General features: G+C 43.0%; 1 protein-coding gene across 9 annotated transcripts in view; it reads right to left on the reverse strand.

Annotated features, from left to right (window-relative positions):
• LOC100649291 (septin-7) overlaps positions 1–22,828 on the reverse strand; it is a 40,618-nt gene that overhangs the window by 9,008 nt on the left and 8,782 nt on the right. For 4 of the 9 annotated variants that reach the window (XM_048406043.1, XM_048406044.1, XM_048406042.1 and 1 more), the window contains 3 exons: positions 2,032–2,509; positions 337–544; positions 2–254 (listed from right to left, as the gene is read on the reverse strand). In XM_048406043.1, coding sequence (XP_048262000.1) covers positions 2–254; positions 337–544; positions 2,032–2,509 — 939 coding nt within the window. Of the gene's footprint in view, position 1; positions 255–336; positions 545–2,031; positions 2,510–19,866; positions 20,261–21,069; positions 21,666–22,828 lie in introns of those variants that run through there. The other 5 variants (XM_048406040.1, XM_012308944.3, XM_012308946.3 and 2 more) reach the window with 4 other exon arrangements.

Here is a 22,828-nt window from a genome sequence, read left to right on the forward strand (position 1 = left end):
CCTGTTTCTTAAAATGAGCACATTCGTCTGGCGTCATGGTGTCCGCCTTCGCGATGACAGGTATAATGTTAACTTTGTCGTGAAGACGTTGCATGAACTCTACATCCAACGGCTTCAAACCATGGCCGGAGGGTGCGACGAAGTAGAGACAACAATGTACTCGACTGTCTGGTATCTGCCGTCTCACTACACGAGACTCGGCGTTCAGGAACTCCTCGTATTTTGATTCGATATATTCGATCACCGGTACCCAACTGAAACAAGAATATCTTTCTTAACTCTTTGTTGCGTAATTCGATTCTAAAGCTGTGAACACGTTAGTTTCATTGAAATTACCAATTGCTGTTGTCGACCGCATCGCCAAATCCGGGCGTATCAACGACGGTCAACGTGAGATTTACACCGTTCTCCTTTAACAATACTTTGCTAGTCTCTACGGCTACGGTTTTCTTCACCCTAAGGCTAGGACCAGGATACTCAGCACTGTATATATCAGCGAGGAACATGGAATTGATCAAAGTGGATTTTCCTAGTCCTGACTCACCTATGTAGACATATAAAAACATTATTTATCAGAGTAACAAAGAATAATTAAAACTATGGAAATTAATTACTAGTATAGTTTATTTTGCTACACGACCAAGCATTCTTTTCTTTAATCTTCTTTTAGGGGGCAGTTTGAAATACCGAACGGTACCCTGACCTTTCTGCCCGCGTACCTTGAACTGACCAAAGTGCCGCGCCTTCTCTCCTTCAAGGATAAGCGTCTGAATTGCTCTATTTACGGAGAAATGGCTCGGTTTATACCGGTACTAATAATAGCAGCACTCCGCCTATATTCTCGAATTTCAAACTTCCATGCAGACGACGCGACGCGACGCGACGCGACACGACGCGATCTATCGCCACAACTTTTCCAGAATCGCGCTTCTCATTGCAGAATATCGATCGTTTATTTTTTACTAATCGACTTGGTCAATATCTTTTTATGACATGAAATTTTACGAAAAAAAAAACAAAAGGAAGTAAGATACATAAATCGATACAAATTTGAATCGTAATTCTGCCGAAGGAAGAAACTTGTATACGTATCTCGACGTGAATTTAATGTCCAGTGATTTAAGCTGGAAATTAATTGCAAGGGAAACTTGATTTTAAAAAGGATTTTTGAAAGAAAATAAGGAATATGAGAACCGCTGCTGCTTCGAGTCAGCCCTAATCCAGTCGAGTGAAAGAGCGTTCTGCACGTGTTAAACAGATGGAGGTTCATAAGGCAATATCCTCGACGAAATTGAAATACCAACCGGAGAAACGGATCTCTCTTTGTCCCTGGATCTAGGAAAGTTAAAGGACGACAAAAGAAAAGGGAGAAGAGGAAAGAAAAAACAAAAGTCCGGCGTGCGTTTATTCGCACAATGGATTGATATCCGTACTCGTTAATGCAAGAAGAGGGACCCAGGAGAAGTCGTAGCGTGCATTTTTTACGGCCCCTTTGAAAAAACGAATTCCCTTTACAACGAATTAGAACTCGCCTTAGCCATTCGTCTCCCTACGCCTTACGTTCTACGCGATCATTATATTTCCGCGCGATTCTTCTCGCGATTTTCTCTAGATTTCGCGTATATGCAAACTCACGTCGCGTTGAAGAAGCTCTGTATATTCTTGAAAATATCGGTCGTTGCACTTAAATCGATTAATCCGTAATTACCTGGATACACGTTCGATCAAGCGACCAGTATTTACATAAAGAGTACCTTGCCGAGTCTAGAGAAATCGAGTATGGCGTAACGTCGAGAGCCAATTTGTTAAAGTCCATCGAAATACATACGTATGGAAGTAAATTGCACGCGATACTACTTGCACCTGTTTATCTCGATACTACGATGTAACATGAACGCATAACGTAGTAGTGGACGATGTACATAGAGCGGTAGACGGTTTTCGTCAAAGCACGCGCTGCGATACGAAGGGTCGAGAGACCGATCGATTCGTTTTCGAAGAAAAGAGAAAGAGCAATACGATTGAACTAACCGACGACCATCAAAGTAAAATCGAATCCCTTCTTAACGGCCTTTCTATAGACTTGGTTAGGCAGATTCGCGAAACCCACGTAACCATCGAGTTCTTTGGGCTTGGTCTGTGGCGTTGGTCGTGGATGAAGAACAGCGGTTTCCTTGTTCTCGTTGCTTCTGTTCGACTCCCGTTTATTGCTGTCCTCCGATGCATCGTTTTGATTCAGGATCACCGTGGACGGAGGTAATCGTGGCTTGGAAGCAGGCGCCGACGATGCGACGCTCGTGTACACGGTGGAGGAGGCTGGCGGTGCTGTGTTGGGCGAGGCGAGCGTCGTGATCGTCGTGGTCGTCGTCGACGACGTACTCGTCGACGACGTGCTCATCGACGACGGGGCCTGCGACGGAGGTTGCGGAGGCGGCACCGATGGCACAGATGGCGACGATATTATTCCGGTGTTGTCGTTTTTGAAAAATAGCTCGCGCTTCGCCTGTATCTGCAAACGAACAATATTTACGCTTTTTGTACGATTACATCGACCGTGATAAGCGATCGAGTATTTGAAGAAACACAGCTTTTAACGCTTCGAGGGCCTTACGTATGCGTTCTATAGTCCGAATTCTCGCGTATTTTTCCAGCGATTGAAAAGGTTGAAAAGGTCGCTCGGAAAGTTCGTACCGATTTACATTTCGATTCGACGTACGTACATCGAATTATATAGGTGGCATTTTGTTCCACAACCTTTCTCCATCTTTCACGCTACTCGAATATTCCATCCTTTCGGAACCTCTCAAGTTTATCGGCGAAAAATTTTTCGATGTCTTTTATGTCGACCGAAGAGTTAAAAATCCGAACGAACTTTCCGAGCAGCATCCAACGAGTGTGATATCTTGTTATATTCGCGTCTCCAATCCCCAAAGTGTTAATACGAAGGACTGTTTCGTATGTGAAAAATTTAGCGAAGTATTTAGTTTTAGCTTCTCCGAAATCATCACGATACAGTACGCGTACCGTCGATAATTTGCAACGTTTTTCGATTCTAGAATCCCTGTAAACGTTGTCGATGTTCCTTCTTCTATTACGTTATTCAGAGGTCATTGAGAAATGCCTATTCACGCTAATAACCATCATCGACGGGGAAAAAATAACAACACGTACCTATGGACGGTCGATATGTCTACGATATGCCCCAAATACATTAATGCCCAGTAGCATTTACGTATTTCTCCTAGTTTTTCCCCTACTCTCGCTGCTATTAGCTATCTTTTAAATCGTACGGTGACAAGCGTATGCACGCACTCTGATCCAGTTTCAATCTCTGTTCCGTTTTGTTTGAAACCGTTCGTACATTATACGCTGTACGAGGACATGTAACAATTGTTTCTACACCGCTGTAGCTTCGTTATTCGAGGCATCGTTAGCAGCAGTCGGATCATTGATCCGACCACGCGAATTACAGCCAGTCTATACTCTTTCCTCGCTTCTGTCCATCTTGTACTTGTATAATAAACGCGGCTACTCTCATCTAGTCGTAAGTTCGCCGATCTCCGTTTGCCTCTTTCGTCTATCGCTATCTTTTTCTTCGTTCGCGTGCCAGGAAGTTTGAATCGATCGAAAGGATCAACAAACACGCGTAAAAACGCAAACAGGCCAAATAATAACGCCGGGTCGTAAAGGAGCGAGGGTTTGTTTGTTCGCGATCGATACACGCTTTACGTACGTACGACGCTTGCGACGAGCTATGGTCAACTTGGAGCGGCGGTGTGTCTTACGAGCTTCCGGCCGGAAGTGGCCACTGTGTTCACCGTACTAAACAGAGACCGCAGACTACCGTTGACGATTTAGGCTACGTAAATCTCGGGCAAAATATATGGGTCGAACCAACGCGAGCGACGAGTCCAGCAACTTTTTCCCATTGTTGGAAATATACGAGAGCGCGTACACGCTTCCCAGATTGAATTCGGCGTATCGCGCACAGGAAAATCTAATACCGCGCGTAACGAAGTTGTATTTTTTTTTTTCTTTGCTTTCGATTTTTTTCTTCATCGGTACAGCCGACGTAATTACGCCAGCAACGTTCGCGCGAATGCCAGGAACGTAAATAGCTTCGTCGTAGATACGATACGCAACTACGTATCGCGTATTTCGAAGAAAGGCGCGTTTAAGAAAAAGTTTGTATTTGTTTTTTATGTGGCGTAGCCTGGTTTCGCGAGGCAAACTGAAAAGAGCGTCAGAGTTTGCGTTTGAAGCGCGAAACCTTTTGCGATCCCCGTTGCATTCCGCGACGTCAAAGACAGCCACGTTCTCCCACCGCTAGACGCGACTGGCAAATAAAAAGGAAAAGAAAAATCGTGTGCGCCGCCATGCTTTAATACCGGAGCGTAGAAACGAAGCGGCGTACAGTGAATCATAATGCGCTACGTGTTCCGTTACGATTCGATTCTATCGGGTACCGTGCGTACGATATAAATTAAATAGCTGGCTCGTGCTCGTTAAGGAGCGGCGAGAAACGTGCGTAAGGTCAAGGCGGAAACGACAGTCGCTTACGCGCGCGTCCAATTTTCGACATCGAGTTTCGCCTTTCCCGATATCCAGCTGGTCGATAATGTGACGCGCGTTCGCGTGTCTTCGTTTGCACGCGTCACGTAATAACGAAGGGATCTCGAAGGAGACTAGCTGCGGCGGCTAGTTCTTCCATTTGCCGCGTCGTAAATTCTCCGAGAGAGGCTTCCTCGCGCCACGGAACCGACGTTGCTGACCGACTCGCGGAAATGGATCGTGTTCGGTCGAAACCTTTGTGTGTTTGCGTATGTGTGCGCGCGCTTACAGAAGCAGCACCCAGAGTCAACGTACGAACGATTGCACTTTCAGGGTGTTTTACACGTAGGCGACTTCGTCGACATAGACTAAACTGTATCGTTATGCGCGTGTGTATGTACGTGCGACGTGATGGTAAACTCGCGCGTCCAAAATCGATTCGAAACGTGGATAACGAAGCGTTGGAAGGTACCTGCTTTCTATTCTTTTCTTTTTTTTTTTTTTTTGTTTTTTCTTGACACGGTTACAGGCTAACGGCGTGCGAGCTTTAAACGGTAAGTGGAGTAAGCGAAACGCTTTAAGCGAGACGCTGGCGTCTCTTAGCGCGCGTAGAGAACAAAAAAGGCGTACGTCGAAGGGAAGCTAAAAAGTATCAGAGACGCTCTTACGTTTCCGTGGAAGCTAAATATATACGTACATATAAGCCGTGGTGAAACTAGTTTGACTAAAAGGTCGAGTCGAAGGTGGCGCGTCGACTCTGGGTGGCCTCGACGATATCATTTCTAGGAAAAATCCACAGCCAAGTTGATTACGGAGACGCCCTTTATTTACGGTACGATGTAACACAGAGTTGCACGCGTCGCATCCAACGAGGCTGGGCATCCGCCGAGAAAGAGAGGCTCTCTCTCGGTCGAACCGAGTGCGGCATCGTGGAACAGAAACCGGTCCGGTGCTCTGTGTAAGACTGTACGACAGCCAGGCAGCCTCGTTCCAAAGTCCCTTCGGAGAGATCCAAAGGAGGTGGTGGACCGTAGTGGACGCACCGTGACAATTTAGCCGTGCCACTCGCTTCCTCTCTAAAACCTTGAGGCTTGTCGGATAGAAATACGGAACAATGGAAAATCGAAGAAGCTCCTCGAAACGTAAGATCATTCCACAACCGAGAACTCGGTCTCGAGGTCTGCCTCTCGTCATCCAGAATGAAGAGCTTTTTGCAACGACGATACGCGATTTTACGCAATACAGTCGCTACGATTACGATTAAACGACAACATGGCAAATATATTTTTACTTTTACGGAGCTAAACTGTGCTCACCTTCCATCGAATATTCGGATTATTCGTATAAATCGGCATACGCAACGTGTTTTCCAAACGACGAACTTTTCGAAGAATCGTTACAGATCGAAACAAAGAGAATTCGGCAATCGCTCAGCCTTGGAACAGGAACGAGGTGGCTGGCTGCCGCGACAGAGGCAGCTCGACTTTTCGCTAATTCGCTTTCCGAGTAAATCGATCGAGATCTACGTTCGTAGGCTGACGTTTTCAGCGACGAACTTGCACGCTTTTTGCGAAACCTGTATGTTTATTAGTCCGTAAACCGTAGAACGAAATTCCGTCTGGAAGATATTAGGAAAGAAAACGCGACAGCGTAAGATCGGTTGATCGTTTTAGCGACATCGAACAATGACGACGGCTTTGGAACGACGACGACGACGGTTAAGAAACCTGTACAAGCTTGTCGTTAATTAAGGGCTAGCTAGTAGCGGTTTATTATCGGAGGAATCTAAACCCCACGTAGAACGAAAGCAGCCACTTGTATCGTATTAAAGCGGCGAGAAACAAAAGGATTTCAAAGAAGAGACGAAACGATGCTGAGGGATCTTACTTTTCACGGAGCAATCGATTTATGATCGACTGTTCCACGATGGTGAGTCTTTCTGCCGTGGCCGATACTTGACATCCGACTATCGACCTACGCTTTGCTTTCTTTTCCGTCGCCAATTTCGGGAGCGCCATATCGCGTAGAAAATTTAACTTGAAATTCAAACTCGGATTCGAATGTTACGTATCTGAGTCGAAAACGGAACGCCCGATGTACACGGATCGTAGGTATTTACGTATCTCTGTACGGGATTCGCGCGACTGTCCATGAGCGCACCATAGAACACCATCGCGCGATGACACGCGTACGATCGCTTAATACGATTCTGCAACTCGACATAGCATAGTGTATCGAGTATAAATATCCCATTCGCGCTTCCAACATTCGTAATTCGTATTCTCCTACCGTGCTGCTACGTCGATTTGCGAACGAACAACGAACGAACGATGGTATCGGTAAGATAGAATCTTCCTTCAACGAATTCAGCCTTTGCGCGAAAAACAACAGCGATTGTATGAAAAATATGTTTTGAAATAGCAACGTGAAAGAAGGAAGAAAATACGAAGAAATAGAGGGAGATAAAGGGAAAAAGAAAAGTATTAATTTATTACGAGCGAAGAGACTATCGCTGCGATCGGAGATCATCTCGGGCAACTTGTCTTTCGCGCTTAAATTTCTAACTCGTGCACCGTCAGCTAAAAGCAGTTTTTGCCTCGAGGGAAATCGCATTTTATCAGATTTTCTCTTCTTTTCGCGAGCAAGCTTCGGACTTTACCCTGGCGAAATACATCGAAACGACGAAACGTCATCTCCACCGTCTTTCGCGCAACTTTTAAATACTCTTCTTCGCTTGTTCCTTTCCCAGTCATCTTACTCCGCCCGCTTTCACGACCGTACAAAATGGAATTATTTCGCCGCTCGGAATATTTATTCGTCGATGGAATCCCCGGCCAGTTCGAAAAAGCTCTGTCGTGTCTTTGTAGTCGTATAATTTTTCTAGTCGTCGTGATTCGATCGTTGCGGATCAACGTTTCCTTTTCTTGTTCCGTATTATCCATCGTACGGATCTTGTTCGCGTGTACATCGAACGCGTTGCCGCTAGACCGAAGAAAATTACCGAGTAACACGGAGGAAATACGCTAAACGGTAACTCGCGACAGCGTTCTAATATTTGTAGACTTTTCACGTACGCGTTGTGCGCGAGATCTCTGTCTTATTACAGTGCTCGCGTTTCAAAATCTTTTATATAAAAAGCCTGACATTTACGATATATGTGATGTGCGTACAAATACGCGTACCTGAAAGCTTTCCGCGGTAAATGTTCGAATACTTTGGTCAGCTACCGTGTAAAGGTAAAGAGGAAGCGGAAAGTGCAGAAACGAAACGCGTCGAACAGAATCGTTCGATCTTTTCGTTGGAGACTTGGCGAAAAACCTTGGACCATCGGTAAAAGCTACGATATTTCCATTTCACCGAGGGAAACTCCTTCCGGTGGATCTAATTCTAGTGGAAGGAAAAATAATCCTCTCTCCATTCCTCGAGATAAGAAACGTAGCGAATCAGTGATCGACATGGAACTTGTAAATAGCGAACCGATCACTTGCAAATCATTCTCAACGAGAGATGGGAAATTGCGTTTAATTTCTCGGTATAACGAGAACCAAAGTGTCGGCCCTCGCCTCGTAACTGTCTATCATCGTGTTTAATGTCAAAGATTAAAAAGCGGATTTTCAAATCAAGGACGATAAACTGCAACTTTGAAAGCGGCTAGATACATCGCAAAGTACAAGCTAAACACGTACAAATTTGTACCTGATAATGGCCAGCGCGTTGATATTCGTCGCTATACGCGACGTCGGTCGATCGCGTGGAAAGCGCAACGAAGAAGCACGGAAGTGACATAATCGATAAACCGAATTAACAATTAACGTTAACGGCGAGGTTGCCCGAACGAGTCGCGTCACTGGCGTCTGGTTTCGTGGCCGTTTCTTTCAGTTGCTCTCTCGAGATTCCATTGAGAACACGGTGAACCGATATCGCGAACACAATGGAGCCTTAAAGACCGTTTGAATGGCGCGCAGATGGCTTTCGCGATCGTGCAACACCTGTCGCGTTCATTTACATCGTTGTAGATCTGCACTGGCCGTGTAGATCCGTCAGATTTTCCGTTAACTATCTTCCTCCTTGGCAGATGTTAACCGCGTTCAGACAGATGCTCCCTACGCTGCCATCGCATTCAATTTGGCAAACATGGTATTGTGTCAGCAAGGAAGAATTTTGGCCAAACCGAGGACGCATCTTTGCGAACGCATTATTAATTACCATAAAAAGAAAAGACAGAAATTAATATTACGAAATCATACTTTTAAAGATGCGAACATGGACGAATTATTAAAATATGTTTTTGTAAGTTAACTTGTGCATAAGATCGTTCAATGTTACTCGTAAGACGCTCGTCGCAAAATCACCTCGAGTTGCTACTTGGCCCGACCGGACAAGTCTTTCTCGCTAATTCTGAATTCTCGTTGATCGTGATCGTCGTCTAGCAGCCAAGGATACGCTAAGAACAAACGGTAACTGCATTCCCTAACTAGCTGCTATCGCACGTAGAAGTTATATCGTCTTGGAACTGTTAGAAATTTGCATCAATGATAGTTGGACGATGTAAAAATACGAAACGGATACACAAATATGGATATGTAACTTGTTTCGTCCTTTTTTCTCATCATGTAAATAGTCACTTATAGTCAGTTGTCAGAATGTGCAGTTAGTATTCGTACGAGTATGTAGCGAGTCCCAGAAGTATTCATAATCTTCTCTCTTTGAACGACTACTTACTAACGGTATTTTTTATAACGCAAATTCGACATAATAATAATAATAGTATCAAAGGAACATCAGCGATAAAAATTGTTCTTCGAATTTCAAATAGTAGCGTTTCGCATGCTACGGTGAGTCCTACTTTAAACGATCGACATCTCTTAAAATACAAATTCAATATCGTCGATAAGAATTATTTTGTCAGATTTCGAGATTATTAACGATGATACGAAATTTGCGCTTTAGAAGATATCGGTCGTTCCAAGTCGGCAATTCGATAACTACGAATATCTACTTGCGTGACTCATTGTCATGCACACGTACGCAACGATATGACACGAGGATATACTCGTTGCTTGCATATTATCCTCAAGTTTTTATTAATTGCATTAACAGTTCGTACGTCGGAAACGAATACGAAAAGGAGAGAACGACGGCAATAAAGAAACGGTGGTATCGGATCTGCGCACAAAACTATTCGAGATATGTACATATTTCGTTGATTTCCCAGAGGGGCATCCGGTGCGTCGTTTTTTCCGCCGGAAGTGGAGGAGAAATTTTACGGCGGAGAAGGTCGCGATTCTAGCATATATATATATATATATATATACATAAGATAGCAGGTTGCTTTAAGTTGCTTGTCCGGAGAAGGAGAGAGCTGATCGAGAAACAACAAGATCAGGATCTATCGGAAACGTCTCCGCGCTGGTCTATCCGTTTGATAAGAACCGTTTCCTGCGTAAAGCCTACATGGCTGTCAAAGCGAAGGCGTGGAAAGGCGTTTAAAACAAACAGAAACCTCTGATAACAGATTGAAGAAAGTCTGGTAATTCTATAGACGTCTGGTGAGCAACGAGACAAACGCGTTAAAAGCCGCATATACCACAGTGTCTGAAACTTTCAGATTATTACTTTATCTCGTGTCTTACTGGGAAGAAAATATTTGTAGAATCTTCTTTACTAGTATATGGTACGTATACGCGAAACTGCGTTTCAATAATAACGCTATGTCGCGAATTGCTAATGACTTTGAAGTTTACAAACACTATACATATGTATATATAAATGGAGCAAAGCGTAGGATAAGGTAAGGTAAGGTAAGGTGAGGTGAGGTGAGGTGAGATGAGGTGAGGTGAGGTAAGATAAGGTAAGCTAAGGTATGGTAAGGTAAGGTAAGGTAAGGTAAGGTAAGGTAAGGTAAGGTAAGGTAAGGTAAGGTAAGGTAAGGTAAGGTAAGGTAAGGTAAGGTAAGGTAAGGTAAGGTAAGGTAAGGTAAGGTAAGGTAAGGTAAGGTAAGGTAAGGTAAGGTAAGGTAAGGTAAGGTAAGGTAAGGTAAGGTAAGGTAAGGTAAGGTAAGGTAAGGTAAGGTAAGGTAAGGTAAGGTAAGGTAAGGTAAGGTAAGGTAAGGTAAGGTAAGGTAAGGTAAGGTAAGGTAAGGTAAGGTAAGGTAAGGTAAGGTAAGGTAAGGTAAGGTAAGGTAAGGTAAGGTAAGGTAAGGTAAGGTAAGGTAAGGTAAGGTAAGGTAAGGTAAGGTAGGTTGCATTAAATTCACTTTGATAGATTCGACGCGTAAGGTAATGCTATCGACGCGATGATCGAGTCCGAAAAGTTTCGATAAACAAACACGCTTTAAATCAAGCGATAGAATTGTTACACAGGTACACCGCTCGATAGGCCAGAGAACTTGGCTGCTTCGTAAGAAGTTGAACGCTGCCAAAGTTTCGCTGGCATTCCGTGCGATATCGTCACAGTGACAAGCGATCGCTTTCTACTTGAACCTTAACCATATGTGCTCCTCGTATACGTATAACGCTTTAATCAAAAACTTCGATAAAGTAGAAACAGTCGCGCTAAATCGGATACACGGCTCTTCGTCGTTCTTCGTACAGCTTTATATCGAATTGAATTTATCGAATCGATCCGATAGCACCGCGGACTTTCATGAAAATTTGTTCATCTTTTAAATATCGCAATATCTATCTGCGGTTTTCTATGTTCTACGTTTTCGTGTTTCCCAACTTTTGCATTTTTACGTATACGCGTTCTCGCAAGTAGGTCTAGCAACAGACCTAGTCCAGAAGCAACACCACGAGGCATTAATAATAAGAACAATCCTTAGCTACCACGGATTACCGCGCTCAACGAACGGCTAATTAACCAAGGATTTACGAAATATCATTCCGCGACGCGGTGATTATTCGCTCGGAATGCAAGTGTGGAGCGTCGACGATTCGCGTGATGCGCGGATAGCGTTGGAAAATTTGCCCCGCTCGTTTAACCCGTTTGCTCCGTCGCAAATTGTACATTGTACATTGAACACGCGGCGGACTCGGAAATAACCGTTTTCATCGACGAGGCGCGGCTCCTCGAAGTTCTTCAAAGTCGAAACTCGTAAATCGCGGTACCGCGTGTATCGTGCAATAATTTTATTATCGTCGTGGCCGTTTAGTCTCGCGTGGCCCAGATTTCTGCCGTCTAATGGTCCGCTCTATATCGTTATAGAAATTCCGTCCAACTACGCGTCTCTGTTGTATTTAATTCGCCTGGAATCCTTCGTGGAACAACAAATTCCAAGCTCGTAGTAGACTCGCGCTGCCGTGTCGTCCGTCCCATCGAACGTTCTCGCGCAAAACCAGTTGCGATATGGAACAGCTGGAACGCGTTTCTCGCTTCTGCCATCGATACGTAAATTCGGTCAGCTTTCCCTCTTCAATTTCCCATTCGGATCGATCGGCAGATTTTTCGCAACTGGCGATACGCGTTTATCGTATAAATTTCGAACGTTTCAACGTGAAACGACAAGTTTCTACTTTGCTGTTTTCTCTTGCGATTCTTTAATACGTATTTGGACAAGTTAATTGCCGAATATAAAGAACAACCTGGCTAGGTATATCGAAGTACCTGGCAGGCACTTGAAACACAGCAAGCACGCAACGGTCTGCCTTTATTCGACAAAGAATGTGTTCTTTTGCGACTTGTTGCAAGCACGGGGCGCGGGCTTACTTTTAACATGGATCGAAAAGCTTTTGTTCTTCGTGAAACGCGTTGCCATTGCTTCGTAAAACGCGCGCCAACGTTGCTCCGTGTTTCAAGTACTTGCATCGTATATTCGCCTAACCACGCGCAGTGAGTAACCGAACGACTGATCTTCCCCGGTGATTTATAAAATCGTGGAAAAGTCTTAGGCCACTTACGATAACGATTTCGTTATCGTAAAGAGTCGTAATGTATATTTAACTCTGCCGCGTCGTTCAGTTCGTTCTTCGCTCGAAGTACTTCTTATATCCGAGGAGAACGCGTCGTAAAACGCGCCAGACCCTGATCGAAATTAACGGCAATGCGCCTTCCTTAAAAACGTAATTACACAATGCCGAATATAATTGTTCGAGTACTCTCGTTCGTTACTGTATCTCCTTCGCGTAACGTTTGCATTTTCGTTCGTAGTACCACGTTCTCGGTGCACGTTGCGTTTTACAACGATCCGTTTTGTGTTTTTCAGTGCCACGGGGAGATACTATTTTATAAATAGATATGAATTAATCGAAAGCACAGACACGGAAGGGGCGATGATAAATACACGCTCCAGTATCTAATCGGTCTTCTACGTAATTTGCGTTACGGCATTCGCCTTTGCATACCGATGATTGCAATGGAATCGCACCAGTGATTACGAGGCCTGGATTTTTTCCGCACCGACGCGACGCGACGCCGCGCGTCGCCACGCCACGCCACGACGCTTCCACTCGCGAATGCAACGCGGCGTGCCACGTAGTTTTTAGAATACAATGCCGTCACGAATATAATAGAGACATTCTTCTCCTCTTGAGTCAACAACGATACTGTCTCGTTCTCCGCGCAATCTCATCGATCCGTAAAGAAGACGAACAATGTGATTTTCAATTTTCGTTCGCTTTCTATTTGTTTTACGTATTACGAAACCGGCTGCGACCGAAGACTCGGCCTTCGTCACAGATTTCTCAAACCGTAGATCGCAACCATTATCAGCGTATAATTCCTTCCGTGGATGATGGGAAAGTCGGAAATTTAGCGGGCGAACGTGGTGCGATATAAAGCGAAGAACAGTAACGCGTGTAATTAACAGTTGCAAATAGAGTCGTTTCGGATGGTACGGCGGGTGAATCGAAACGGTTGAACGTAAGGGGGGAGTCGTGGAAGGTCGAGGGGAATTGTTAGAAAAATCGATAGCTGCTAACGCCGCGGTCATTTTCAGCTCAACCCCCATTTTTCATTTTCTCGGCGTAAAACATTTGCATTTTTTTGCTCGCGTAACTACGTGTTCAGATCGGTCCGAGGAAAAACGACTAGTCGACCAGCTTCCCGCCGTCGCAATCGCACGACCGTTCCATTCACGAGTCTGCTCCACTTTTAAGTTACGGTTAATCAAAGGAAGGTGTAGAAATCGAAGGACACCGAAAACGTTCTATAACGAAATTATTGGGTTACAGGCACGAGCTTCTCGAGCGTGGACATAACCGCTCGTATGGAAACTAGCACAAACGAGATTCCGAATTTGCTTTTTCCACCCTGCGATCGCAAAGCGTATCGATCTGCTAGCTATGCGAATTCTTACGTGGCGATTTTAACACGCAAAGAGCAGAGTACTGCTCGGGATACAGAATACTATGCAAGTACGTACGTATGTATGTATTTACCGATCTGTGGACGTATTAGCCGACCGATCGATTAAAACGAAAAACGAAGCTGCACGATCGGGGAAGAGTCGAAGCTTCTTTTCGAAATTTCTTTTAGCTTCGTTCAGCTTCGCAACTACAGCGTCGCGATATTCCCTTGATATTCTTATAAACAATGAAATAATAAATTACACGCTCTTATCGAGGATCACGCGGTGGGATGACCAATAACGTAACGGTTGTACAAACATCGCGTTATTAGAGATTAGAAATTGCATCTTCTTTTCTTCTCTTATCGCAGCTTCTTTTCCTATAGACGGAACACGTCTAAATTACGAGAAGCATCGCCTTGTATATCCGTTTTTTTATTGGCCGTTATTGGCTTTTCCAGCTAATCCTCGAACCATGTCTCGTTAATCCTACGAGGAATTGACAAAAATGGCAACTTCTGTCTTAATTCGGATAGCAAGCCTGCGCGTCACCCAATTCCCTGCTTAAGTGAAATTCTCCTGGTAAACTGCATCTTTCGAGGCACGGTGGTATTCGCGTGTCCTCGACCCGTACGAATTTCCTTAATTAACGTTCTTTTAAGAGCACAGCATGGTGAAATTCTAGCAGCAAGATGCTGCGTCTCGCACGTGCCAGCACAACGTCTCGGCTAATTTCGTTCAATTAACGTTCAAGCAAGCCCTGGAGGGACCGCCGCGCAATGCCACGTTCTAAACGAACCACGGGGAGAGATTAGAAGACGTCGGGCCTCTTTCCTATCAACCCGTTAATCCGTTTTATAGTTTCCAACATTCGAGCAAACAGCCGGCTACTCTATTTTACTGGCGGGTTTTACCGGGTAACCGGCAAAATATACGTCCCGAGTTCCCGTTGAACCGTACAACGACGGGTACTGATTTGCGTTTCCGATGATCGAACACGGAGGAAAATCGTTTTGAAACGATAACGTTCGATCGCCTAACCGGCTGTTAGCGCCGATCGTCCGAGAGGAATACGCTGGATAACTTTCTCGTTATTCGATTATACGCTACCAATAAGTTTACACGGAGGGTAAGGTTTCTTGGAACGCGGTAAACCAGGAAACGTTCGATCGCACGTGGCCCTTTTCTCGCCGATGATAGTTCTTCCACGAAGAGAAGCCAGGGAAAATAGAAAATAGATAATAATCAATTTGTAAACCTGGTAGGATTTCTGGCGGAGGAGGTCGGTAATATTTGATGACCCGAGATTCTTTGAAAATGGACAAATGGAAAACAGAGTAACTCGGAGTAACGGACGATTAATAGGCTGCTTTTATATTTCACGACGATTTATATCAACGCCACTGATACGTGTATTTCGTTTTAGAAGTTTTACACATATATATCTTTGCGTATCGTACGCATTCTGTATACTTTTAAGCTTCCAAATTTCGTACAAACGCATAAAAATCTAGAGTCTATAGAGATGGACTTATAAAGCCTTTTAATTGGTTAAAACTTAAATAAGCAGCCGTTGATCGATCTTCAAACAGAAAATATACCAACCTACCGCTATAGTCTAGGCAGAGCCTAGAGAAAAATGAGACCGAAGAAACGAAACGTTCGACGAAGCTCTCGCTGTGAATGCGCAAGTTCGTTCAGAGAAAGAGACAGCAAGAGTTTGCCACGGATCTCCTTTCTCTCTCGGCCATTCTCCTCTTATTTATTTTTGTTTTTTTCATCTACGACTACGTTCGCGTTTTGCATCATCGAGAAGTCTATCGCGCTATTTGTGTAAAACCGTATATAAGCATGCGGCGAACATGCCATAAACAGTTAGGTGCACACGTATCTCCGCCGAGGGTTGGAAATGGAAATACCATAGAGAACGAGGAACACGAACGTTGTTTGAAGCGAAAAAAACAGGGAGAAAAAGTGGGACGCGGCCTGCTTTCCTGAAAGGGTGCTCTGTGTGTCGGGTGGGCGGGTTTCCCCTTCGTGTTCCAACGGAATCAAACCAGGCTCGTCCCAGCTATGAATTTACATCGAGTACACGCTAACCGAGTCTTCTCTAAACGTTCTCTTCTCTAAACCGCGTTGTTCCGAAACTGGTTCCGCCAGATCCTCGACGAATAAACCTACGACTAAGGACCTCTGGCGCAACTTGGCCAATATCATTGGTCGAGTTTCATGAGTCACGATTTACCGATTTACCGGTGTTGATAAATTCTCTCGCGTAGCTGCAACGAGTAACGAGTTTATCAATGAGATGGATCCAGTCTTCCGAGTGAATTTTACGAATTACGAGTGAAGATGATTTTCGAGCGAAATCTGTTTGCGCGAAAGAAACTTTCGTACGGATAATAACACGTCGAATATCAAATTTATCTTTTTCCCAACTCTGACCAATTTTTTAACAGATATTCCTTACTCCGCGATTTGAAACAAAACATCTTGTATGTTTCAAGCCGGTCGGCGACGATCACATCGGCCAGCGTGTCATCTACGTACGTAGAAGAAAAAAGGGACTTGAAAATTCATTCGACCAGCTTCATTTATCCGAGACGGAACAATGATCTCATTTAAGGTCGACCACGATCACGGAAGTCATAAATTTCCATTTTATCGAACACGACCAGGCTTCTCCGTCCTTCTTGGAAGCTTCCATCCTCGTTTCATCACCGGTTCCGTATCGGTAAAGACTCGTAAGAGGCGATGATCGCCGACGTCGATAATTTCTTAGTCACTTTTAACGAGAATTTGACGCGTATATAATATTTCCATAACGCGAATACCTGTGACTTACTACGCGAATGAAAAATAATAAACGGTGAGGAAAACCCATCGACTTTTGTTTTAGAGACACAGCGACAATTTTCGGACAAACGCACTTCCACGATAATTTTCCTCGCGTATTTGTATATTTTTGTACATTTCGATGCTCGCAGTCCTAATAAACGTACGGGTATCTACTTATTACGAATACTTGCGTTTCAATGTCCTGAACAGTTTCCGAACGATATCCCTGCGTATGCATATACGACGCCTTCGATTTAAAAACCACTTTCGAGTGTATCTGTTTGCCGTTTCGTGAGTCACGAATTACGGTGTATTTTTTATCGTCTATGACGCACCATCGGGGGTTGAACCCTCGGTTAAAATCGCCCTATAACACGGACAGGACCCCTTCCTCCGAATATAAGTACCAAGGGTAGCCATGTGCGTGATCTCAGTGACTCTCAAATCTTTACGACCACGTGTCCGCCCCTAACATTGCTTCCAACTTGGTTACAACCAAAATGCAATTAATTTCGAAACTTTATCGAAATTACCTGCTACATGTATTGCGATTTATAAAAATTGAGCAACTTTGACAAAAGAACTTCGTTCTCGTCACCAGCCCTTGATTTACTTTTCGTCTATCGAGATTAACGAACAATCCTGATTAATTAACGATATTTAACTTCTACGATGGAGTTTTGATATGTATATGTAAAACAATGGGTAAAACGCTTAGCGAAACAACGGTGTATCGAAGAGTTAGGTACGACTACTCGAGTTTCCAAGGCCGAAGTATTCTGGTCTTGCTACTTAAATTACATACAACACTCCTACGGTGCTTATTTATTCGACGGAACGTGTTTCATCCGTTCGAGTTTCCGACAAGTTGCACGAAATTTAGTCTAATTAAAAAAAAGGAGGATATAAAAATAAACGCGGACGATGGGAGGTGTGGTTCGAGGTTGAGAAATCGGAAGCACATACTTGACGCCAGAGAATTAAAATACGAGTCTCCCGCGAGCGCAAAAGCCCACGAAAGTGGACGTAAGAACGATGCCCCATATCCCCATATGTTCCTCCCTCGACCGCCTTTCTTTCCATCGCTCTTGCCATACATCCCACTAGACTAGCAAATTCTCTCTCTCTCTCACTCCCTCCCTCTCTTTCTCCCTACCCCTTCGCGCACGTAACCATAACAGGGAGGGCACATAGGGCAAACTTGCCACGTGTTCGATTCGGACGGATATTCTCATCGATCTTTAGTTTATTCGGAGATGCAATTATTTCACCTATATAACGATAAGAATTTCTAAAGAAAATTGAGAAATTCCACGAACCGCGATCGTCGTATATTATATTACGTATGGTACACACGTGGGTAGTATATCGAATTGATAAAATCCGAATTTTGGAATTCTGAAAATTCTAATTACCCCTCCATGTGCGTAGCGATTACATCCAAGTCTAATTTTTTATTTGCCCAGACTTTCGAAACATCCGAAACGACGAGAACGCGTCTATCACCACGTTGTATAATATAATCTTTCGCGAAGCTTACGAATCTTTGGAATAAACGTAAAACGTTCAGAAGAAAGATAAAATTTCACTCGTTTCCTTGAAACTGATTAAAATCAACGATATTTATTTAACATGAAAATTATCAAGGTAAAGTAAGTATAAAGAATCACGTGATACTATGAACGTGAAATTTCGAGAATTATGCACAATTTTCAAGTACGTACCTACGAATTAATGCTCTCAGTTCCTTAATAGCGATAAATCTTGATCGTAAATCATTAGTGAAATTGCATGTTGCAATCATAATTAATCATTTATGTCCGATCGAAGTGATAGCGATTTTTTTGCAAGAACATTAACAAGCGTCGACTGAAACTGGTTAAACCGAACCTAGTCAGATTCTGTGAGTCATAGGTAGCTTTCTCACGGAGTCACAAGAACGGAATAAACGGAACGATCACGTGGTTTTTTATGCGGGGTCCTCGAATGTCGAAACGACTGACGAGCGCGACCTCCAGCGTGTCAGGGATATAAAATTTGATTCTTCGAGAGGCGAGATTGAGTTACGGATTACAGAGTCACGAACAACCTGACGGAACCTCTCATCTACCTATCGAAATCTTCAACGACTTTCGGGAACTTCACTTACATCTACATCTCTAGCTTTCGATTTATATATTACGTTAGAAAAATTTACTACTAAATGGTACAGAAATATTTTTACTCGAATTTGTAACGCTACAATTACTATAACAATTGGATAAATAAATAATGAAAGTTTTGTGAACAAATTAACGGCATACCTAATATCTGGAATATTAGAAACAATATTTTAAACTATTTTCAGGGTGAATACTTTCCAAGAGAATTCCACGATCAAATTTAAAGAGAAACTGAAAGTTAATAAAAAATTTCATATCGGTCATATTGGCCGTGGTTCGTAAATTTAGCGTTAAAAGAATGTTAAAGATCTACAACTTCGATATAAGATCCCTGTGTATAGCAAGGGTTAACATTCCACGCAGTTTCCGTGGTTGATTAATCTTTTTGTAATTAAAGCGTGTTCGTCCGTTACCTTTATAGACTTATCGATTTTAGATTTACGATGAAGCTCCTCAAAGACAACTAAGGTTACAAGTTCCATGACCCGGCCCGTTAAACGCGAGTCAGGTTAAGTTAATCGATATGAAATCTACCTTAAAGACTAATCGTCGCAATCTCGACTGCGAACTTGCTATTTGTGCCAATTGAATTTCCTATAGCATCCATATCGTCGATATTCGATGTTACTTCATTTCATATAGTTAATGTATGTATCGATTCGTTTACGCGCGAATAAACTGAAACATTCGATCTACTACGCAAGAAAAGAAGAGACACTTTTCATTATTGCAGAAATATATATCGTATTAATGTTTTACTAAATGAATTTCTGCAGTAAATATCTCAGAACCAGTATATACCTTCTCAAATTCGTTTCAAATTTTACCAAATTTTAAACTCCAAAATATTTTATATAAATACACAAGTGTTCTATGATAATGTAGTATAAATAATATATATAGCCTCGACCATAAAACAAAAATATCGAAACTATCGAGAGTAACAGAAAAAGACATTTTCAAAGAGAGACTTACGGATAATAATCGATACGTGATCGATATTTCTCCGTATCTAATATTTAGGCTTACCGACGTGGTGTCGCCGTTTGATTTCTCCCCATCGAGTATCCTCTGCCTAAGGGCAAGCCTGTCGAGGCTCGCCAGTCTGTAACTACCTCCAACTTCGCGATCTCGGCTCAATCGTTCGGTCGTGCCGCTTCCATTCCAACCGGCGTTAAAGCTCGACGTGTATTTTGGCAAAGTTGGCGGTGGCACTTGACGCGGTTTATCACGGTTCAACATCGAATTACTAGTGTGTAAAAACGACGAATTGTTCGAGACAGTCCTCGTCGTCGACGACCAACCGATCGTCGTTTTTATCCCGTTGCTTTGTGTACCGGCGGAGCCGTTTTGATTTTCGGTCGACATTTCTTCACGATTTCACGTGATTTCTATTCCACACGATTCTTTCTCTCCTTCTTCCCTATATCGAAACACAGCTCGCTATATTTCTAATTTCCTTATTTCTCTTACTAAGAAAATCATAATAGAGAGTTGTGTCACATTTCCTTTCTTTTTCTTTTTGTCTAAGGATCGAAGGAAGTATAATTCGTATGTATCTAGTAACGTTGCAGTAGGAAAAGCACTTTTAATAAAAAAAACAAAGAATGTACTGTGAATATAATAACTGTTTAGAGTTAGCAACGAATTTTATCACATACGAGCACGCGCGCGCGCGCGTATTCTCTCTTAGATCGCCATTTATCCTGATTTCCCACAAACGTTAAATTCAAGAAATTACAACGATTACTTCATCAAAGATAGTGATATTACAAAGAACTTTGTATAAGGCATTAAACTCTCATTCAACTCCAATTGTAGAAGGAAAGTGAGAGAGAGAGAAGGGGGAGGGGAGAGAGAGAGAGAGAGAGAGAGAGAGACAGACAGAGGGTGGGAGGGAAAGAGTTGCAAAAAAAGATTCCTTTGAGCGAATCTTTGGTCACACGGGTGGAACAAGAGATACAAAAAAAAAAACAATGAATTTTGAGTGCGAACTAGGATCCCTTGAATGACGATATGTTGGCCCGCTGTGAAAATCACGACGTGCCCTTGGAAACGCCTTTGTTACACAGGATCAACAGAAACTATATCACGGTCATAGGTTTTGCTGATAATGTTACAAATGAACGCACAATTCGAGCACACATATAACACGCACGTATACATATATGTGTCCATTGTGAAATGATTAATCATCTCTTTGCTCGGAAGAAAACCAACGAAAATACTCACTATATTATGACTTTGTGTATATTATATCTGTCACACTGGAACGGGAAAATTTGCGTACGCAAATATGAAACGGCACTGGAGTGCCACAGTGTAGTACAGTACTAGTGTAGTACAGTGTAGTACTAGGAGTAAAGAGCGAGAGAGGGTAGTAAGAAAAAGAGTGAAAGAGGGAGGAGAAAGAGAGAAATCTCGTGCATCGGTTAGAATTGCGTGGGCTCATGAACGCCGGTGTTGCTGTTGGTGATTCACGCTGTCGGCAAACCGGCCGAACGTGGCCACGTTCACTCTCACTTTTCTATGCATTGTTTCATTATCGATTATAGTTTTTCCGTATTTTTTCTTGTTTTATGAGAAAAGAGAAGATTCAAACAACGTTATTCTTCGTTCCACCGGATTGGCAAGTAAAAGAAAAACAACGATGGGGAAGAAAAAGTTAAACGACCTCTCTCTGCCAAGCACGGACACTAACACACGCGCGCGGGCGCGCATATATGCACACAGTCTTGCCAACAAAGGTTGACGAAGCAACAACACGAAGACCGACTCATACGACTCGCCAGACTCGGATGTACTGCGGTCCCTAACGCTAACGAACGACCACGCCTGACGCAGCTACCACTAAAAGTGGGGGTAAGTTCGCTACATTGCCGCTTGTGCTCGTCGGATAACCAACGAAGCTCTGGCTGCCTCTCTTCACTGCGCATGTGTTCCATGAAATAACGACGACCAATAGGAACACGCTATACGAGCAGCCTGGCGGATCAGCGAACATATTGTTCTCACCGTGTATATAGTTCGGTCAGTGTTCCAAGCCGACGAATCATCTTGTTCAAAACCATTTTTCCTAGATCACAAACGAAGATATACCGCAATCACTGTCCTACGAATCCAAGTGTTTCCATTTAATTTCGGTTACCGTTTGGGATTACGTAGTTGCTAAGCTTTCTTTCGGTATAATCTGAATTTTGTATTCCAAACTGTATCGTAAAAAATTGAAATTATTGCGAATCTACATACATTGCGTATCCTATGAATAGTATAGATTATAGATAGATTACAGGTGAATGTATCGTATGTTAATGTCAATAAGAAGGATGAAGAGAAATTTCTAATGTAAAATAGTTGTACGTTTCCACGTTACGACAATGATTAATGTTATGGTGAAGCTCATTATGAGCTATAGTCCAGTTTGTTAATTAAAATGAACGAGGAAAAGCATTGCTCTTATTTACCGGCTATTTTCATGGATGTAAAATGTAACTACATACTAGACTACTCGGGTATGGTGGCGCTAGGTGTCTGGTGAACTTTTTCTTCGTTTGTTCGTTAATTCGAAAATTCCACATAACTGCACCTTATATACATAAACCTTTTTAAAAATGTACGAATTGATATCTAATACGACTTTTACGAATTTTAATACCAAAAATAAGATTAAAAGCAATAATATTTTATCCGTTGTAGTATCATTTGTTAAAGAATAATGATTTCAGATTGTAAATGATAGAGACCACAAACAATGTATTTGTGAATGCGTATGGCATTCGGAAATACAACGATACACATAGCTTAATAGTTCGATGTTCTTATTAGCTCAGGTTCAATTAAGGCCACGATGCTTCAAGTATTCTCTGCTACGTACATATATGTATACATACTTGCTAGTGTCGCGTTAGAATACCAAGCATGACATGGCTACTCGGCAAGTCAATCGGCGATCATTGACACCGTAAAGAACTCAAGTTACACAATATTATTC

Source organism: Bombus terrestris, chromosome 5 (assembly GCF_910591885.1).
Source record: "Bombus terrestris chromosome 5, iyBomTerr1.2, whole genome shotgun sequence".
NCBI classification, from domain to species: domain Eukaryota; kingdom Metazoa; phylum Arthropoda; class Insecta; order Hymenoptera; family Apidae; genus Bombus; species Bombus terrestris.